The following is a 21,200-nucleotide window of genomic DNA, read 5'->3' as shown; positions in this document are numbered from 1 at the left end:
TACCAATTAGCTAATTAAAAGCACTGTGATGGTTTATGAGCAACCTTTCAGTAAATGGTAAAAATTAAGTAATTAAAAAAAATTTCCAGTAATTAAAGGGGACCTTGTAATGGCTCTGGTCTTCCTGTCTTTGTCCAGTGAGGCATGCGGGCCATACCCATCCGGATGTCTTTTTTTCTGGAGAGGAGATACTTTTGACATCAACCCCTATGCAGTCAGGCTTGTCCTTCAGGGAACCCAGAAAGATATTTTTAACTTTTATGTATATTTTCTTGCAGTGTTTAGCCTCGCAGTCTAAGCAAGAAGTCAGTTCACCAGTCAGAGGGGGTTCTGGATGGCCCCTCTCTGTTTGGTCTAGGAGCGGAAGTCCCCTCTTTTACCTAGGGTGGAATTACTGGAGGTCAGGCCTCTATCCCCGCCTTTACAAGATTATAATTGCAACGGCCCTTCTATACTTGGAGAAGGGAAGAGATGTCAGAGGTAGCCCTGCTTATACACTGAAGGCCTAAAATCATCCATAAGCCTAAAATCAGCAATAGGCCTGACATACATGCCTGCTAACAAAAAGTCTTGGGTCTTTGTGGAAAAACACTGAAACAGATGGCTATAAGCTATTGTAAACAGGTAGCTTCTGTGGAAATTTACCAGCCTGAGTAGTCATAGACCTTGTAAATAGGCAGCCTTGGCTGATAGTACCAACTTAGATAAGGACAAGTGATTCATAGGCAGAGTCATAGTGACCTGTCCCCTGACCCTTCACCCAGCTGATACCCTGTTCTGAAAGATATCTATACTCCCTCTGAACCTATGCTCCTGTGTCATCCCCTTCCCCACATCCTGCCTTTTTGTGTTATAACCCCTGTGTTAAAAAGTAAAAATTACTATTTGATAATAAAAAAAAAAAAGAAAGAAAAAGAAAATCTCTTACAGAATTGGGGACTCTGAATCTCAACTACCTCTTCATTCCCTCACAAAATGTGTAACAATTACCTAATAACCATTTAATTTAGTAAGAGGAATACCCTCATTGATGAAGACAATAATTTATAACTACTATTTTTCTCTACTTAGATATTAATGAGTAAGATCCTAAGTTGAAGATAAAATTTTAATAAAACATCGAATCATAAGAACTCAACTATTAATGCTAATGGAGTCAGAACTTTGGGAAGTAATGTAAATTCCATTTTCTATCACTATGTATGGAAAGGCAGACCTCCTAAAATATTTAATATTCCTGGTGCACATATAGATAAATACATCTTTAATTCATTTTCTAAATTTTACAAATTTTCCAAAACAATTAAGAGTCAATTAAGGATCAGTTAAGAGCCATTGTCTTCTGAATAGATAATGATTGTATTAACCATTTATTTATTTTCTCTTCTTACAAAAACTTGGTAGATTATATGTGTGAAACATAGACTTGATGACAGTGATGTAACTGTACTCTGAGGCCTCTACCTAGTTTCATAACTTTTACTAGTTCTTTCACTTCAAGACAGAAGTTAGAGCTATAATGAATCAAACAAACAAAAGAAAATAGCATACTCTAGAGTGATCTCTTTCTATCCTATTATATTCAGTTTTAAAAAGAATTGGAAATATATCATTGCTGCCTTTTCCAATCCTCTAACCCACCCCTCCAATGTCCACAACCCCAAATTCAAGGCCTCTTCTTTTTTTTTTACTAGATATTTTCTTTATTTACATTTCAAATGTTATCCCCTTTTCCAGTCCCCCCTCCCCTGGAATCCCCGTATCCCATTCCCCTTCCCCTGTTTCTATGAGGGTGTTCCCCCTCACATCTGCCCACTCTCACCTCCCTGCCCCAGCATTCCCCCACACTGGGGTATCAGGCCTTCACAGGACCAAGGGCCACTCCTCCCATTGATGCCCAATAAGGCCATCCTCTGCTACATATGCAACTAGAACCATGGGTCCCTCCATGTGTACTCTTTGGTTGGTGGTTTAGTCCATGGGAGCTCTGGGGGGTCTGGTTGGTTGATATTGTTGTTTTTTCTATGGGGTTGCAAACCTCTTCAGCTCCTTTAGTACTTTCTCTAACTCCTACATTGGGGAACCCATTGGGGACCTAGTGCTCAGTCCAGTGGTTTGCTGTGAGCATCCACCTCTATATTTGTCAGGCTCTGGCAGAGCCTCTCAGGAGACAGCTATATCGGGCTCCTGTCAGCATGCCCCTTTTGGCATCCACAACAGTGTCTGGGTTTGGTGACTATATGGGATGGATCCCCAGGCAACCACTGTTTTCATGTACACACAAAGAAGAAGTCTTTCTGAAAGATATCTGTACTCCCCCTGAACACCTATGCTCCTGTGCCATCCCCTTCCCCACATCCTGCAATTTTGTGTTTATAACCCCTGTGTTAAAAAGTAAAAATTATGATTTGATAATAAAAAAAAAAGAAGTAGTAAACATATGAATACAACCTGCTGAATCCATTTACTGTTGTGAGAATTTATATGGTTCTAGGGCTGGCTATGATCTCTGTTCTTAATTTTCATCTATTCCTGGTTGTCACCATCAAAGTTAATCCTGTTTTACTTCTGACATCAGCATCAATCTCTTTGTGATAAAATAAATTTGGAATTACAAAGGTTTTGTTTTTTTCACATTTGTAATTTCATATAGATGTCACTTGGACAGGTTTCTAATAATTTACTATAGTTTTGCTCTTCATGAGAGGGACTGTAGTTCTTTCTGTGCTATTAACCTAGATTTTCTTGTCAGTAGTGTATAACTAGAATAAATTTATTTAAAATTATGTGTGTTGAAGGATTATAAAATCAGAATTATCTGAACATGCTTGCTATATGTCCATATATAGTTTTGTTTATGTGTGTGCATGTCTTTTATTATATATATGATTATATTTAGGCATATAATTTACATGAAATCAGACTTGGATTTTTGCAGGAGTTGTTTTTTTTTTTGTTTTTAATTCAAAAAAAATATAGTAAAAAGAGGGTGTCCATGTACACCCTTTTCAAATATTCATATTTTACCTTAATGTTGTATTATTCATCAAGGAAATACAAACCTATAGTAATTTTAATTGTTTTTTAATAGGCACACTAGTTAATGCAATGTAAATTTTAAATTTCACATTTGACATGTATTCTTTAACTAATGAACATGTTACACTGGAGAGATGGCTCAGTCATTAAGAGCACTTGCTGCTCTTACAAACGACCTAGGCTTGATTACCAATACCCACTTGGTGGCTCACAATTGACTGTTCAAATTACACGGCATCTGATGCTCTCTTCTAGCCTTTGAGGGCACTAGGCAAGCATGTCTTCTACATGCATACATGCAAACTAAACATCATGCACATAAAATAAAATATGTAAGTCTAAGAAAATGAACAAACATTTGAGAGAAACGAACCATATCTAATAGATGCTACATTTCAAAATAAAAAAAAACAACCACTGAAAAAAAGATGCTTCATCAGTAACATATGTCATTTTGGAATAGTTTCAAATTTAAAGTTCTCAGTAATTTTAAATAAAATTTGTTTTTTAATAGTTATTCAATAAAGTAATTGATAGATGCTAGTTGAATGAAAAAACTCAGACATTTCCAGGAGAATATGATCAATACTCCCATGTTTATTTCATTGCATTTTTCTTGCAAGTCCTTCATTCAATACACATTTATTTGACTTTACTCACTTGAAATTCATGACTGCCCCATGAGGCTTATTACACAGAATGTAATACATTAATATGACAACAATAATTGTCACGGTATTAATAGAAACTGGAAAAAAGTTGCATGCACTTAATTTTCTAAAGAAAAATTTTACTTGAAACCATAACATGATACTTATTGACTTACTTATTGGATCATAATAACTCAGTATTATACTCTCCATTCAGCCATTGAGCCAAGGTTAAATAGACCTTTGCAACACACTGTTAGCAGCAACAGAGATATGTTGACCTCAGCATCCAACCTTAGATGTTTAGCACAATAAATTTTGAAGATTTTCAATATAACATATAACCTTCCTACAATGCTAATATAAGTTATAAATAAAAATATGTTCCATTGGGTATTCTTTTCTTGATTATCTTTTATTTTATGAATGTTCACAATGTGTCTATTGAGAACACTCAACTGTGGCAAATAGCATATTATTTGTTACTAAAGATCATCTAGGATGAGAAACCTGATTTTTAATGTCTAATACCATTTGTTTAGATATCCACAGTTTAGCAAGTACTGTTCTATGAATACCTTCATACATAACAGATCATTGAAACCTTAAACACACACACACACACACACACACACACACATATATATATACCAAAAAATAAAAGATAAAAATGTGTACCACATTAGTATTCTTTTATTTGAAAACAGATTCTTTGTTAATAAATTCCACCCAGCCAGTTTGCCCTCCCTCTACTCTTCCTAGCCTTTCTTCATCTCTCCTCTACCTTAGATCCAATTCCCCTATATTTCATTTTTACAAAATTCTATTTGTCATGTTTAAAATGTTGAGAAATCTGTTTGAAATACCCTATTTTCTTTAATCTAACATTATATTTAAAGTGTGGAACAAATATAACACTTACTGGGTCATGTAAAATTGTTTTCCTCTAAGTCATTTATGAACCTTGCAACAGTTATGTTTAATCCATTTAGGTTAACTACATTTCCAGTCCATGACTTCTTGAGGGTTCCTGGCTTGTGTAGTGGTTTACTTCTAGACAGCTCAAGAACAGACCCTGCATGAGTCTCAATGATGTAATTCACTTAGTAGCTTTCTACTGTGGTAAATTAAACTGACTGCTATATTTCTCATAATCTTCAGAGTATTCTTTTTAGAGTGATGATGTAAGATTAAATAAGTATCTTAGCAACATTGGTAGTTGGTATAGTTTTTTACTAATGTTTATTTGTAATAGTGATACTTTGTTGCTAGCAATAAATATAGAAGTCAGATAAAACTTAAAACTCCACTTCAATTTTATTACCAAATTCAATACTTAACATTTGGTAGCACAATTTTTTTTTTTTTAAAGAAAATTACAAATTCCGTTCTCTAAACAGATATCTCTGTGCATCACCACATGACTTGAGAAAATGACAATGTATCAAATTTTGGCAGTTTGGTTTTTTGAGACCCCTTTGTGGCCACATACATTACTTTTTTCATATGGCATTACAACTAAATGACAAAGACACAGGAGTATCCTTAGTGGTCATGTCTTCATGCCTAGGGATTTCCTCCCTTTCATTTTTCCTTGTACTCCTAATTCTGTGCTTTTGATGAGATTTAAAGCTGCTATTCACTGAGGTCCAAATGATGACACAATGAAGATACAGTAAACCTGCTGAGATCCATAGCCATTAGGACAGTAATAAAAAAAACTGCCTTATAATTAACAATTATGAGTATTGTTAGTGAACACTAGAAAATTGCTCTTGAGCTCGGGATGAACTCAGTAATGCTCCTTGACTTAAGCTTCGTTTCATTTTTATTTGCCTATTATACGTACTGTCACTACGTCAGGCCTATTCATCATTTCCTTTGTTTCTCTACAGTTTTTAAATTTTTATTGAAAATAAATTCTTCTCTAATACAATATATGCCAAACACAGTTTCTCCTCCCTGCACTCCTCCCAGCTCCCCTCCAAATCTATCCCCTAGACCCATTGCCCTTCCATTTCCTGATCCACTTAAATCTATAGGAAAAAACAAGATTTTTAAACTCAATTGCTAGAATCATTTCGTTGAACAGACTAGAAAAAAAAAGAAATAAAGAATAAAAGAAACACCTGGGACAAAAGGATTTGTTTTTAAATGGGTTTTAATGTAAACAAACACACACCATGGTGAAAATGTCTTAATGTTGATTTTCATGCAGACTAGAGTCAGTAGGCAAGATACTGATTTTACTTACAGAAGTGAGGTTGTTCTCAGGTGAGGTTGTTGCTTTAGTGCTAGAGAGTGCATGCTTTAACACTTTCAGGTTTACTTATGGGGTTGGCAACAGAAAGAAGGGCTCAATAACAGAGACCAATTGATTGAGTGATCTGTATGTGGGCTGTGACTTGGGTACAGTTTCTGAAGAGACTAGACATCCCAGGACAGCAATGAGACTCAGGTAGAAACCAGGACAAAGCTTCAAAGGGTGAGATGAAAAACACTGCTCTTCACACCATGTGCTGCAAATGACTCCACATAATTCAAAAAGACCTCTAACCTCTACTCACGGTTATTACACAGACAGAACACTAAGGATGTGAATACTCTCACATCCTTCTTAATGATGAGTACAGGATTCTAGGAGTCCAGGCTTCACAAAATCATGCTGTCATTAACATACAAATGAATTATAGGTAGTTTTGGACACATTGTACACTGACAAATCGAAGACTACTAACATATAAATTTATGTTATGCTGTACCAGCTTAGCTAAACTGGTAAGAAGGAAGAACCATGAACTCCAATGATTGCTCATGACACAATTGCAAAGTTTCTTTGCCTTTGTTACATATATTGTTACATAAACAGCCACAGATTAAGGGGAAATGGTACATTTATCAAATGAACTTCCAGTTCTGTTAATTACACTCTGCACCACTTTTTCCTATAAGTAACTGGGAAGAGTAACAAAGTTAGCTGACCTTCCTTATTTCACTAATATCAGTTCAGAAATTGATTGCAAAGTAGCTCAGAGGGAAGATATTATTTAGAAAAAATATACATAATAGATTTTTCAGTAGTGAAAATAAATTTAAAAGTTTTAAAACCATCTCATTATATTTCTGTTTTAGCAATTTCTAAAATTTATATATAGCAATAGAAAATTGAAAAGCGCTAGCTATTGGTAATAGAACTACTCAGATTCAGGAAACAATTTCATAGCAAGCATGATTGTGTGCTTTATTTTAACTCTCTCTATTGACTAGTGATGTTAGCCCATTAGTTTAAATGTGGGTTATATGTTTTGTTAAAAAAAAAAGAATGACAGAATAAAATAATTATAAGTAACATTTGTACAGCATATATGGATTCCTATAAATGCAATTTAATCATTTCACTATCTATATGAGGTAGATATTGTAACTTCCTACCCATTTTTATGATTTTAAAACTGAAATTTGTAAACTAACATTAATCGATTTGTAAAATAATCATGATTCTACTTTTGGGATATAAGAAACATATTGAAAAGCCACCTAATTTGAAATTTAATTTGGTACGTCTTAATATTTCACCAAGATTGGTATGTTAGAAACTTTCTTTAACTTCTTTTGTTCATTGTACCTTTAATTCAATCCCTGGCTCCATGTCTAATTTATGACTTATATATTCAGTTTCATACACGACACTCAAACATTTTAAAATATTGAGACATTTTGGTAGAAAATGGAAATGTGTTTTGGTGGTGATGGTTGTCTGATGCTAGAGAATCAAAATGAAGGAACCACCTCTGGGTTTTCCATATGTTTTAGGCTGACAGATAAGTAGGCAAGGTCTTTCAAGGAATTTTTCTATAATGTACATAGGGATTTAAGGCAGGTACAGAGCTGAGTTGTGAGACTGCTATAATCCCTGCCTGGTACAAGAGAGATTTGATTTAATAAGTGCTGATTTTCACTTTGTAAATAGAGTCAACCTCTCCTCTACTGAGACTCCCAAGGTAATGTTGGCCCCAGGCTGATCTGCATATTTAAAATTATCAAGAAATTTTTAACAAGAGCAACTGTCAGGTGTGTCCCAGGAAGATGCTTCCAGAGCATGATGTTAGAGGGTCTCCTTTCTCTTTTATATTATCTAGGAAATACAAATATAATTGTATTTAAAGCACTGCAATGGGACTAGCTACATTTAATGTGATTTTAGCAATGTATATACTAAAATATGTTCAAATATGTGTCAGCTTATTTTCTGTCATTTATATTTCTGTCTACGCACTTGTAGTTCATGAATTAGAAAAATATAATTCCAGTAAAGCATTTGTTTTGGGAAAAGTAGATTAAGTCCTATGTCTAGCCCTTGGTTACCTAACAAGATATATGCAGTGAATTTTAGTAATTATAATAATTTTAAATTCTGGTATGTGACACAGGACATAACTCTAAATCATTTGCATGTTGATAAGTTTACAGATATTGTATCTTTCTCCTCCCTCATATTTATTGTGTATTTTCTCTAATATTGATTCCTCTCACTACTTTTCTTGCTAAAGCGATAGCTCAATGATTAAGAGATTTGACTCACCTTTCAGATGACCCAGTTTTAAGTTTCTAACATCCACATGGTGGTGGCTCACATTGCCTGTAACTCTTGTTCAAGAGAATGGCATCTTTGGGCTTTTACAAGAAGGTTCACACACATACAAATACATTTAAAATATATTCATATTATAAACATAAGTACATACATGATTTATGCATGTGCACATAAATAGAAATTAATAAAACATGCATGCTATATTTTGATTAATGCTAAAAGCACAAAGCAATAATTTATTTTGAATGTAAAAAGATCAATCTATTATTATTGATTATCAGTTATTGTTTAAAAGTCCTTCTATTTCTTCTAAAATATACTAAAGCTTTTCAAACAGAATATTAACAACAGAATGGCTGTTGGTGTTGTTGTTGTCATTGTCATTGTTAGGGAGGACAAAATAACTAAAGGTAGCATTCAATATTAGGTGTGTAATTTGTCTTGGCTGTACCCCGGGGTTCAAGGCAACTGAGTTGTGTCTGAAGTAATGCTGGAGGCAGGAGGAAAGTGAGATCACAGAATCTCTAAGTGTGTGATTCACAGGAGTGAGTAACCAGGTCAAGAAAAGATTTGAGGGATAAAAGGCAAAGGTGCCAATAAAAAAAAAAAAGTACTTTGAAGCTTTTGAAGCTTTCTACTGAAAAAGCTTGTTTGGGCGGAGGGAGGAAGCCAGGAAGGGGCAGGTTGAGGGAGGGAGAGAGAAAGACTTTGAGTTGAAATCTTATGTTGTAGAAAATATGGATTGTAAATATGTAATAGTTGGGGAGAAATATGAATCTGAGCTATAAATGTCATTTAAATAAACAACCATGTAACATGTCAGTGCAATCACATGTTTAGGGTGGCAGAGGATGAATTACCAGATTTTTCACATGTAATGAAATAGTATAATTCTTTAAGAGAAATCTATGGAAGAAGCGATGTCTCTCTGTAATATCCTACTTATTCCCACAGAAATTGCCTTACACTAACCTACTTAGCAGTTATCCTAGGTCATAATGGGAATCAGAGTCCCTGTGTTGTGATGTCTTATGAAATTAAATTTGACAACATCCTCAGTACTGGAATATGAATACGAATTTGCTGTACAAATGTGTTTCTGAAAAACGGATAAGAATTTTCTGTGCAAATATGTTTAGGCTGCTCTTAAGGCGTTTTTAATACAGGTAAATTTCAGGTGAAATGTAAAGGGACTTCCCAGTAAATACAGTGCAACCCTTTGTTTATGGCAAATTAACTTAAAGTTTATCCTAACATCCCCAGTCTGTATACATTTATGTTTCTATGTGTTGCAGTCCTGTGTATTGATGCAACATACTGACAGACAATTTCAATGAAATGTCAAGCTAGATTCTATAGACTCCGGAGATCAATGGTAGTCTATCTAAAGCTTTGTCATGATGCCTTCCCCAAGGGCATAGGAAAGATACAAAAATATCCAGCATGGCTTTTTGCTCCAATTAACTGTAAATGCCCCAAACTAAGCCGGTGATCCTGTCTCCTGTGCTCACAGATTTAGTTTTCTGTTTCCTCTGGTGAGAGGCTTCAGTTCGGAAGCCTTAGCAGTTTGTCAGTCTCCAGTGTGACTTTCAAGTCTCCTCTGCTTTCTCCTAAACGCCCATTTAGCACTGCATAATTTCCTTAACTACTCTGCATTGCCTCCAAGGAGCCTTATCTTGTTTTTAATTTCTTCCTGTTAAGCTCATTAAGAAACATCTTTTGAGCATTATACAATGGAATGGTTTATAAACGTGCATAATTGTGTCATTTTTCTTAAAGCAAGTATTGTTTGCGATTATTATACAACACTGAGATGTTGCAACAAGATTACACGCAAAGCAAATAAAAAAAATTAAACTAATGTTAAATTATTTTGTTGATTCGTATATGTGGAGCATTTTGAAAAACCTTCACCTTGGAAAGTGGAAAGTTCTTATGTAAATGTGATAGCAACAAGGGCAGAGAACAAAGGATAAAGAAAAATTATCTCTTTCAACCTCATTTTTTTTGGTTGTTGTTATCAACAAAACAAAATAGCAGCTATTTGTTCCTAAGCTCAAAACCTGAAGAAAAGCAATTTGCCCTTGTCCCTCTCTAGGCTGATTCCTGGCATTTCATTTGTTGTTCTAAAGGACATCACCTGTCATACCTGTTAGTCTGATTATGCTTTATCTAATGTCCTTTACTTAAATGGAACTGCCAATTAGTTTTAATTTGGCTACAAAAAAAAAATCTCCAAAATTTTTAATCCTGCAATACAGAAACCCTGTCAGTTAAATGCACAGTACAGCACGTGACCTTGAATAACATTCTAAAATACTGAAAACCCAGAAATGCCTCGAAGGTGATTGAAATCTTTGATAATGACAATTCTGGTGTCATGGGAGGTTTTCGGTATCAGCCTGGAAGTGCTCTACTTTATTCAACTACATGGGTTGCTTGGTTCTTTGGAAGGCCTCTTTGCAGCATCCCCTGTAGATTTTTATGTGCACAATGTACATCTTCCCACATGCAGGCCCAGGTGCTTAAGCTAACAGCCACCAGAAGAGCATACTCACTTGGAAGAAGTATTTATGTGCCCTAATCATTAAAAAGAGAAGCAGATGATTCAAGCTGACACCTGGGAATGAATTTCAAACAACTATAAATTGGAATTGATAGAAAAGCTAGCCACATAATTAAAGCTCCATCAACTGTAAGATAAAAAAATAAGTAGCATGCAAATAGATATCTTTAAAAGGAAATGAGAAGAGATGGATGCCAAGGCTCTATTCCTTTGCTTTTGTCAGTGTGTACATAAGACTCTCTGCCTCGCTCCTGTTCTCTACCTCTCCACTCACATGGAGATTAACCCAGGAAGCAGAACAGACTGGCTTTCAATTAAAGCAGTATCAGCTTGTATGACAAACCAAGATATTTGTATTCAGCATAAGCAACTAGGAAATAAATAGTAAAGTGTTAATGCATCACCCTTTCCTACACGTAAAGCATACAAAGGAACTTTTAAAATTTGATACAGGCCAAATAAAGATTGACCTAAAATTGGTTACGAACAAAAGGTGTTTGCAAAGAAGGCATTCTAAAATTATATTCAGAGAACAATGAATAAAAATGCATCCCATGAGCTAAGGACTAATGTCATACAAAAAGGCAGTTACAATGAGTGAGGGCCAACACGTGGATCATTTTGTGAAACTCATTGATTTGTCAGAACTAAATTTATACTATTTTGATGAGTGAACTCAGTCATGTTTTCTTTAGAAAGCTCTAAAACACTTTGAAGACAATTTCTTTGGACTCCAGAAGGAAAACTAACATATCCGTATATTCATTTACATAAATGCTTTCTAAAGGACAAGAACTGATGACTGTCAATATACTTATATCAATAAACTTAAAACAGTTTGGTGTATTTTAAACCAATAAAACATATTCTCTTTTCTTAAGTTGTTGAAGTTACTAAAAATTAGCATGAATAGTACAATCTCAACAATATCAAACCTCCTAATGAATATTGTCTGTAAGCTAACCTAGAAGTTAAATGAACTGATAACTTTCAATACTTGAACAGACATACAATACCAACTTAAAAGTGAACAGACCCTCAGATCCAAGCACATGCTGCTAAGCAATCAAAGAAATCCAAGCCAAAAATAAAAATGTAGGACAAAGGCTCAGACACATATAGCCCCACTGAAATCCACATGAAATTAAACTTAATGGAACAAAGAACATACTCTCTTGTTTCTTTCTCTTTGCCTTTTCCTTCGTCTCATTTTAGTTCCTACAATCTAATATCATTAGAACAAGATATCTGTGTGTACTTTAGTGTGTGAGCATGCCTATGTGTGCGTGTGTTTGTATGTGTGTGTGTGTGTGTAGTGTTTGTGTGTGTGTGTGCAGGAATGTATATGTGTGTGTACTTGTGTGTCTGTGTGTGTATTAAAGCTGCATGCGAATTCTGGAAGGGCTATGCTCACCTCCTTGTGAGGTGTTGGGGGTCACTGTTTTTTTCTTTACCTTATTCTATGACATGGATCCTCTCTGAGCTTGTATCTACAATGGCAGCTAAGATGTCCCAGTGAGCCTTATGCCTCTGCTCCTCATCCTCTGGGACTTATTGTCCTTCACTTATTCACATCCTTTCTACTTGTTCATCACACTCTCTGACCCACTAAGCCATTATCCCAGACTCCTTGGAAGAAAACTTAAATTCATCTAAGCAAAATACTTGTGTGCCCTCTCCATATTTCAAATCTTGTGTTTGAATCCTCGCAAACAGTATTTTTAAACTGTCCCTTATTCAAGGTGATGTAGGGTTAACATACAGGTTTCTGAAGCATATGTTCTTTTTATTTCCTGGTAGTTTAGCAAAATGGGTACCTGGGCTCAAACTAGATTCACGCTGTTTCATTTTCTCCACTGAGCAGGTCAGGGCCACAGCAGTAGTCCTAGAACCCTCGGTATGGCTATCCTATCATAGGCTAAATGATTTTTGTAAATTTCTACCATTGTGGAAACTTCAAGTCTCAGGCAGTTTTTCTTTTCTTTGTAGGCAGTATGCTTATGGATTTCTTGGACCTATAGGTCTTGATTTAGCTCTCTGTTTCCTGGGATACATTCCTCTCCAAGTTACTTAAAAAAAAACAACTAAAAGGAATTGGCTGAATATGTAACTGTCTTCCTTGGAGAATCAAATTTAATTAATATGGTGGTTAGAGTAAACATTCAAGAGCCAAAATAATTTTATCATCAAATTTCCATGACATTGCTAATTTTCTAGCATGCTTTAAAAAAAGTCCCAGTGACAGTTGCATCCACTCCCTCTGTGTAATTCTAAGTTATATATTAGTTTTATTTACCCTCTGGCTCACTTACTCTCTCATTGCCTACTATTAATATACTATTAATATTATGTTGATGCATCTGTGATTTTCTGCTTCAGTGACTTTTTTGATATTATAATTTCATTACATTTTCTCCCTCCCCTTTGTTCATTTGAAACTGTCACATATACCCTACCTGCCTCTCTTTAAACTTTAGTCTTTTTTTTCTTTTTTTACTAGTTATTTATATTATTGCATATTTATGTTTGTATGGACATATTATTCCTAAATATATCCACTTTGGCCCACATAATTCTAACTGTACATACCCTTTCAGGGCTATTTGGCACTAGACATTAATGCTGTGGTTTTCCCAGGGAAAGGCATCTCTTCCATTCCCAAATTTTTTTCATTTGCTTATACTTTGTGTAGAGTTGGGGCTATCTGGGCTTTATTGGCATGATCACTGTTTTTACAGTAGTATTTTTGTATCTATATCAAGTAGGTCAAACTATACACAATTAAATGCACTCAGATTTTTATAGCAGGTTTCTTTTATTGTTGAAGATTCACAAAGATATTTTCACAACAGAGAAATTATATAAGTTTTATAAATTTCAGAAACCTGAGCTTTCAATTTCAGGTCTATATAATGTACGTACTAGTCATTCACCTTTTTTGCATATGAAGACAGATGAAAGCATAGCCTTCCGGATAGGAATGACATGTGTATTTATGTGCTTAGCAATTCATTCATTTGATTTTGATATTTGCATTTTCTCAGTTTGGTTTTGCTATTATTTGTAAAACAACAATTCTCTGCTTTCTGTCTACATTTGCATTTTTGCAGATATCAATGCTTGGTATTTTTGCAGTATTTATTTCCACACTATATAGTCCCATTATCCTTTCCTTTTGTGAGTTAAATTTAAGGCCTCTTACTATCCAGGATGTCGACTATGACTTTCTTTGAAATATGTAACTTAGACCCTCATTCACATGGGTTCATTACAATAATGGCTCCAATATTCAGGATCTTGTTTTAAATAGTACTTATAGCCTCATGACAGGTATGCACAAAGCACAGATAATGTGCACACAGGGAACTGACAGAGATGGGAGCCTCAGGAAGCCTATAAAACCAAAAACCCTGTGCCTAAGTTACCTTCTGTAAGGCTATACAAGGTTACTCTTGCACAAGATGCTTTTCCTGTTAGCTTTGTCAGTGGATGCATCTGCTTATAAATATATAGACTATTTACACACACACACACAAACACACACGTTTTATACATGTGGATACATCTACTTATAAAAATCTAAGGCTTGATTTTTATAATTTCAATAGGTATAAAAAATTTTCAAATCATGCTTTTAATTTGTAATTTCATAGTTCTGATTTGGCACACGTCTTTTTTTATGGTTTGTGCCTCTGTAAAAAATGGTTTTCCACATCCAACCTAATTTTTCTACTGAACCATCTGTGTTTGTTGTTCTTTGAGTTTTTAGCATATGTTTTTTAATATAGGCACTAAACTATGTCCTCATCATGTATAACATGTTTTATATCTCTGCATTATCTTTTACTTCTAAAAATTTTTGAATGTAGATGACTTATTCATATTCTTACCTTTTATTTTACCAGAGCTTACCTGCTTCTCTTATTTCAAAAATCATTCATGACTGACAATAATGCATTGACTTATATTTACTTATAAATTAATTTACATATTTTAGAAGCATTCAATATATAGATATAGATACACATATTTGTTGGATTGTTGCAGATGGAATTATTGTAGGCAAACGACAGACTCAGTATGAAATAAAATTGTGGATGCATCAACTTATAGAAATCTAAGTGACTATGAATGCACATGAACATGTGTGTATTATATATGTTTACATTTTAATGTATGTGTTCAAAAAGCATTCAGCCTATTGTTCTATATCTTAAAATTGTTTCTTCTTTTTAAAATTCATTTAATATTGTTTGATGGTTTCATAGTTTTTAAAGATTTTTATTGGTTTGGAATTCAAAATATAATTACATTATTTTTTCTTTTCTCATCTTTCTCCAACACCTTCCATGTTGTCCTTCTTGGAGGTGTGTCAATGGAAGTCGGCTTTGTGGTTTTTAGAACCCATTCCAGGCCCAGTCTCATTCTCTCTCTCTCTCTCTCTCTCTCTCTCTCTCTCTCTCTCTCTCTCTCTCTCTGCCTGTCTTTGTCTGTGTGTCTCTGTCTTTCTCTGTGTCTCTGTCTCTCTCTGTTTCCCTCTGTGTCTCTGTCTCAGTGTCTCTGTCTCTCTGTCTCCCCTCCCTTTCTCCTTCTTTCTCTATCTTTCACTCACTCACTCACTCACTCACTCACTCACTCACTCTCTCTCTCCTCTTTCTTCTTCCTTCCATTCATAGCCTCTAGTCTTTCCTTATTTGATATCCCATCTAATGTGTTTGTGTGTGTGTGTGTTAAAAATCTTTTCATTTTGTGACTCTAAGGCTAAATTATATCCAACTAAATGTTCAGAGAGTTAAAATATACTTCTCCCACCTTATAAATGCCCTTTTTTTCCCAAAAGAAAGCTCTTGAAGACAGAGGTGTAAGAAACCACCAAGAAGGGACCCCCAGGTGGCATTGGCTCCAGTCTTTTCTTGCTAGTGCACAGATTCTGTCTGAAGTAATTTTAGCTTGCTGTAAAACTCTGCTCCCAACCTATTGTAGATGTGGCAGTTATTCCGCTTCCCTCAAGGTTAAAATTGTGTCTGGAAAAATTTAGTAGATCAGGTTAACTGAGACCATGCTGTGAATTTGAAATGCTACATTTAGGGGCCAGTCTGCATAAGATTCTTCCTTACACTTTTTACAAAGCATTTTGTCCTCTCTGGTGTACCCTAAATTGGCCTAGAACTCATGACAATCCTCTTACCTCATCCTCCCAAGTGTTCCATTTATAGCTGTTATCCGAGGTATCCAGCTACCCTGATTTTATTATAGATTCTATCTGCTGCCTCAGTAACTTTCTTGTAGGTTTTAAGGACTTGACCACTGTTTTTTCATTGCTTTATGGATCTATCAAAATTAAGATAACTTTATTTTAGCATGACAAATATCTACAGGCAAAAATAATCTGTCTACCTTCTCATGCTCATCATTTCACTGCAGTTTGAAAATTATATCATTTTATCACACACACAAATAAATAAATAAATAAATAATGATATATATATACATATCATATATGTCTTTGCATAACATAAAAAAATTAATCACATCTTCAGTTAAAAGACCAGACTAACTTATTAAGCTAACATTGTAAAAAGAAAAAAAAAAAGCTCAGTTAGATAGCTATATTGAATGAATCTTTTATTCTCTTAATATTTATCTAATTTTGTAGCCTCTAGCTAAAAATTGGTTAGGTTTTAATTTTTTCATTATTCTATAATCTAATTACTCTCTAGTAGTTTGTTTAGTTTTGTTCCATAACGAAATCCTTGCCTTATTTTTTGAAATCCAAAGACTTAAAACTGTAAGTCAACCAAGACTATATTCATAATATGAGTTGAAAAAACACTAGCATTAGTAAACAATATTTGAGAAGAAAAATTTGAATGTTAATATCATAGATTTGTATACCTTTCTCAGTAATAACTTTCAGAAACAGGTGTAACTGACACTCACACATGAGATTAGAACTCAAGGCATGTGCCATTGCGACCGTTTACCTCCTACTGGGTTGCCTCATCCAGCCATGCTGTGAGCATATGTGTCATTCTTACTGTAGCACATTATTTCATATTTGATTGATGTCCCTGGAAGGTATAATCTTTTGTGAGGATGTTAAGAGGGGTGGATCTGAGGAAAGAGGAGACTGAGGGAAAGATCCTGGGAGGAGAAAATTCAGGTGAGAACGGCAGTCAGGTTGTAGTATATGAGAGAACAATAGATAAATAAATAAAAAAGAAAACACCTGAAAAAATTAGAATTTTAATTTAATAAAAAAGTCAAGGCATATCATTAGCTCCAGTGTAGCTATATTCTGACTTAAGAACTCCTGTGCTGTCATTGGATTGTATCAGCAGTTTTACTTATTACTAACCATAGCATTGAAAATCCTTTTTTTGTAGAGATGTACACATGGCCTTTTTGAAAGATAAGAGGGTGTGCTGAAAAATATTAACTTAGTGCCATTAAAATTATCTCTCAAAGATATACTTGATTTTTTATTTCAAGTAGATGTCGGTATCTTCTTTTTGTCTTCAACATATTTACACTTTATGGCTCTTGCCATAAATGTTCTGTGATTCTAGAACACTATACTTCATTAAAACTTTCTTAATTATTTTTCTGGTAAACGAAAACAGTATGAATACCTATTTGATTTCACATCTTGGGCAGCAAACTTAGAACAATAAAATCTTCTTCCTAAGATTTAGGTAATTATGGAAAAATATGAGAAGAAAAATTGAAGACAAGTGGGAAGTTTACCAATGTCAAATTTAGAAGAATTGCAATAGAAAATCGTAGTATACTATGGGGTAGAGGAAAACAGTGAAAAAAAAAAATACAACAGAGGGAAGCAACTCTTCTTGAGGCCAAACTGATCACTAATAATCTCTATAGTTGTTTAAAAAAATCAGTAATGAATGAGGTAAAAGAAAGCTTTCTTTGATAGAATTCCAAATTATAATATGAAGCTATAGAAAATCAAGATCCCAATTCATCATTCATCACGATTAATTATGTTGGCTATGTCACTGATTGATGCAGAAATTAGGATGAAGATTTTTGATAAGACATAAACATATTTGTACAAACTCAAGGCATTTTCTATAAGAGAACCATCAATTATATAAATTATAAATAAGTGCATATTAACTCGACAGAGAAAACTGGCAGGGACAGAGTAAGCAAATAATCAGCAATCACTTTCAGAGTCATAAGCAACTTGACACCATGTGATGCAGCCCATCGTGTAGAGGAAAATGTTAAAATATTTACATTTGAAAAGTATGCTTTCGTGAAGGGAGAAAGTTATAAAATGCTATTTTACAAGCATCAGAAAGGGAAAGCAAAAACAGGTCAGACCACGACAGTTAAATATCTGTTTATTTAGAGAAGTCTTTAAAAATAAGATAGTTTTGTGAGGGTTTGTGTATTTGTTTACAACTTCCTGATTCTGTTTTTATTTTAACTTTTATTTCTTTGGGTGTTGAGTTAGTTTCTTATGTCATGATCTTATATTTAATACTCAAGACATTCATTTTTTCTCTTCTCTCTGTCCATAATTACGTAACGTGATACATTTCTCTTCTCCGTTGTCCTGTTTTCTCTCTACACATTGTGTTTAGATTCCATTAGTGCATCTGTCATGAGCTGTTTGGAATTTTCTGCTAATTGCTATTTGGATTTTTAATCCTCTAATTTGGTGCTATATCCACACTATATAGAAGTTAATTTTCTGTTGTATTAAACTGTTTAGGTTGACTTTTCTTTTCATGTTTGTGTGTTGTGTGCATATGTGTGTACTTACAATGAGGAGAAATAATCACATATGAGCATGTCCTCAGTTAAAATCCTGTCTCTCCCTAACTTGGTCTCTATTGCGTACTGTAAGTGATTTAACCAATAAGCCACATCAAAATTTAGGTTGTGCAATGTGGACTGCATTTTGGACTTGGAGATTTTAACCATTGATTCAATTCAGGAAGACACGGGGCTCCGTAAACTATTTATGAAGTTTTTATACAATAATCAACTACTATTGGAATTTGGGGGATAAAAGGGGATAGAACTGAGCAAGCCAGAGGGGTCAAGGATACCAAAAAAAGACTTACACAAAAGACTTACACATATATGATGAATATATGAATTCATCATATATGAATTAATATGAGAAAAATACAAAAAATGACATACAAAATATTTTAGCCGAAAAAAAAATATTTAAGTATTTCTTTACTGCAAATCTTTCAAGGAAGCAACTAAAGGTAAAAGACCCTAAGAAAGTAATACTAAGGGAGTACCAGGAAAATTTAACATGTCTGAGCCTAATCTGAGCCCATGGGAGCTTCCAGAGACTTAACCACCAACCAAATCCAATACACAGGCTAGACCAAGGCACTCCTACACATTTGTAGCAAATGAGTAGCTTTGTCTTTATGTGGGTCCCCTAACAATTGAAGGGAGGAGGGCTGTCTCTGTTGCCTGCTATAGGATCCCCTTCCCTTACCTGGACTACTTAGCTGGGCCTCAGTCAGAAAGAAGGTGCTTAGTCTTGCTCAGACTAGATGTCCCTGGGTGGGATGATAACCTAGTGAGCTTTCCCTTCTCTGAAGAGAAGAGGATGGGGATAATGGGAGGAGTGATTTGTAAAGGCAGGACTTGGAGTTGAGGAGAGAGGAGGGTGCAATTGGGATGCAATGTGAATGAAAAAGTAAACTTTGAAAAAAAAAACAAAAAATAAAGTCACTTGTGCTGAAGCCCCTTTTATAGAATTACATGGCCCCTGAAAATTTACATTTTAAGGACATCTTTTTGTATTTGGTAACCTCAATGGCAATATTTGAGGATAGTGGAAAAAGAATTTATCAGATATGAGTTAATATGAGAGAAATACAAAAAATAACATAGAAAAATTTTTAGCCAGAAAAAAAATATTTAAGGCTTTCTTTACTGCAAATCTTTCAAGGAAGTAACTAAAGGTAAAAGACCTTAAGAAAGGAATACTAAGGCAACACCAGGAAAATTTAACATGTCTGGGCCTTACTGTGTATACTAAAGAGAATTAAGTTTCATGGGCACGTGAGTGGTGTAATCAGAAGTGTGCTTGCAGCCAATTAACCCATCAGAAATTATAGTTTACGGCCAGGTGTTGAAATATAAATCTCATTAGTGATAGGGGAGGTTCATGCAGGAAGCTTATGTAGGTACACCAAGGACTTAGATATATCCATGTTTTTCTGCACAAGGAAAAAGGCTTTTTTTCAGAATCAAGTGTATATAGTCTGTGAAGGTCATCTTTTTATTTCCAACAGAGACGTTTGTTATTTTTTTGTCATAAATACAAACGAGATCCCTATACATTCTGACTGGTTCTGTGCCGTTCTGAACTGTTTTGATCTGCAGCTAAAGGAGATGTAAATAACTTCACAGAGCATGGAAAAATATTAAGTACAAATATTCACTGTGCATCAGGTGATTTGTTCTGATTATGTAAACACATTCAGGTGCCTTTCAGCATGTGAACACTACTCATTGAAATAAAATAAATTAATTTTCAAGTTCAGATTTCCTGATACTATTAGCACTTGATACTATTCAAAATACCTATGAAGTCCCACATTTTTCTCCTAGTTTTCATAAGTGTACTCAAAATATTAATTTATCAACATCTAACATAGAGTGTAAATTCTACAATATTATTTTACATGCACTTTATTTGGAATATTCTCTAGAAAAATCTTTTATATGTATATATGCATACATAAATATATGTGTATACATACATGTGTATACACATATGTATGTGGTGATGAAGTCATATGTATATCTATAATACACATGCATATATGGATATGCACATTAACATTTATACATTTTCTTTGTTTTGTACAGACACCGTCCATCTTCGAGTTCTTGAATCCTCTCCAGTTGGCACAGCTGTGGGAAGTGTAAAAGCCACCGATGCTGACACGGGGAAAAATGCTGAAGTCGATTACCGCATTATTGATGGAGATGGCACAGATATGTTTGACATTATAACTGAGAAGGACACACAGGAAGGCATCATCACTGTGAAAAAGGTGTTCAGATTCCCTGAAAACACATATCTCTGTTGAGAGAGTAGACATTTCATTGTGTACTATTTGTTCTTACATTAGCTAAGAGAGGAAACGACATTGGAGTGTTCAGTTGGCTTTCGCAGTACATGTGAACGAGAAGGTTCTAGTATGAGTGAGCTCTTTAGCCATTCTGAATATATGTCCTATTTGTAACGCGAAACCCGAGATTTGAAAATAAAACAGGCAAGTTAATATATGTGTAATTATATTTCTTACCCATGTTATTAAAAACCGAAGGTAAAAACAAT

General features: G+C 34.5%; 1 protein-coding gene across 2 annotated transcripts in view; it reads left to right on the top strand.

Moving 5' to 3' along the window:
* LOC117723847 (cadherin-10) overlaps positions 1-21,200 on the top strand; it is a 200,409-nt gene that overhangs the window by 150,451 nt on the left and 28,758 nt on the right. For both annotated transcript variants that reach the window (XM_076916406.1, XM_034523410.2), the window contains exon 6: positions 20,726-20,913. In XM_076916406.1, coding sequence (XP_076772521.1) covers positions 20,726-20,913 — 188 coding nt within the window. The remainder of the gene's footprint in view (positions 1-20,725; positions 20,914-21,200) is intronic.

The sequence above is a fragment of the Arvicanthis niloticus genome, chromosome 19, assembly GCF_011762505.2.
Source record: "Arvicanthis niloticus isolate mArvNil1 chromosome 19, mArvNil1.pat.X, whole genome shotgun sequence".
Lineage (NCBI taxonomy): Eukaryota > Metazoa > Chordata > Mammalia > Rodentia > Muridae > Arvicanthis > Arvicanthis niloticus.
This window is presented reverse-complemented; position numbering and strand designations above follow the sequence as displayed.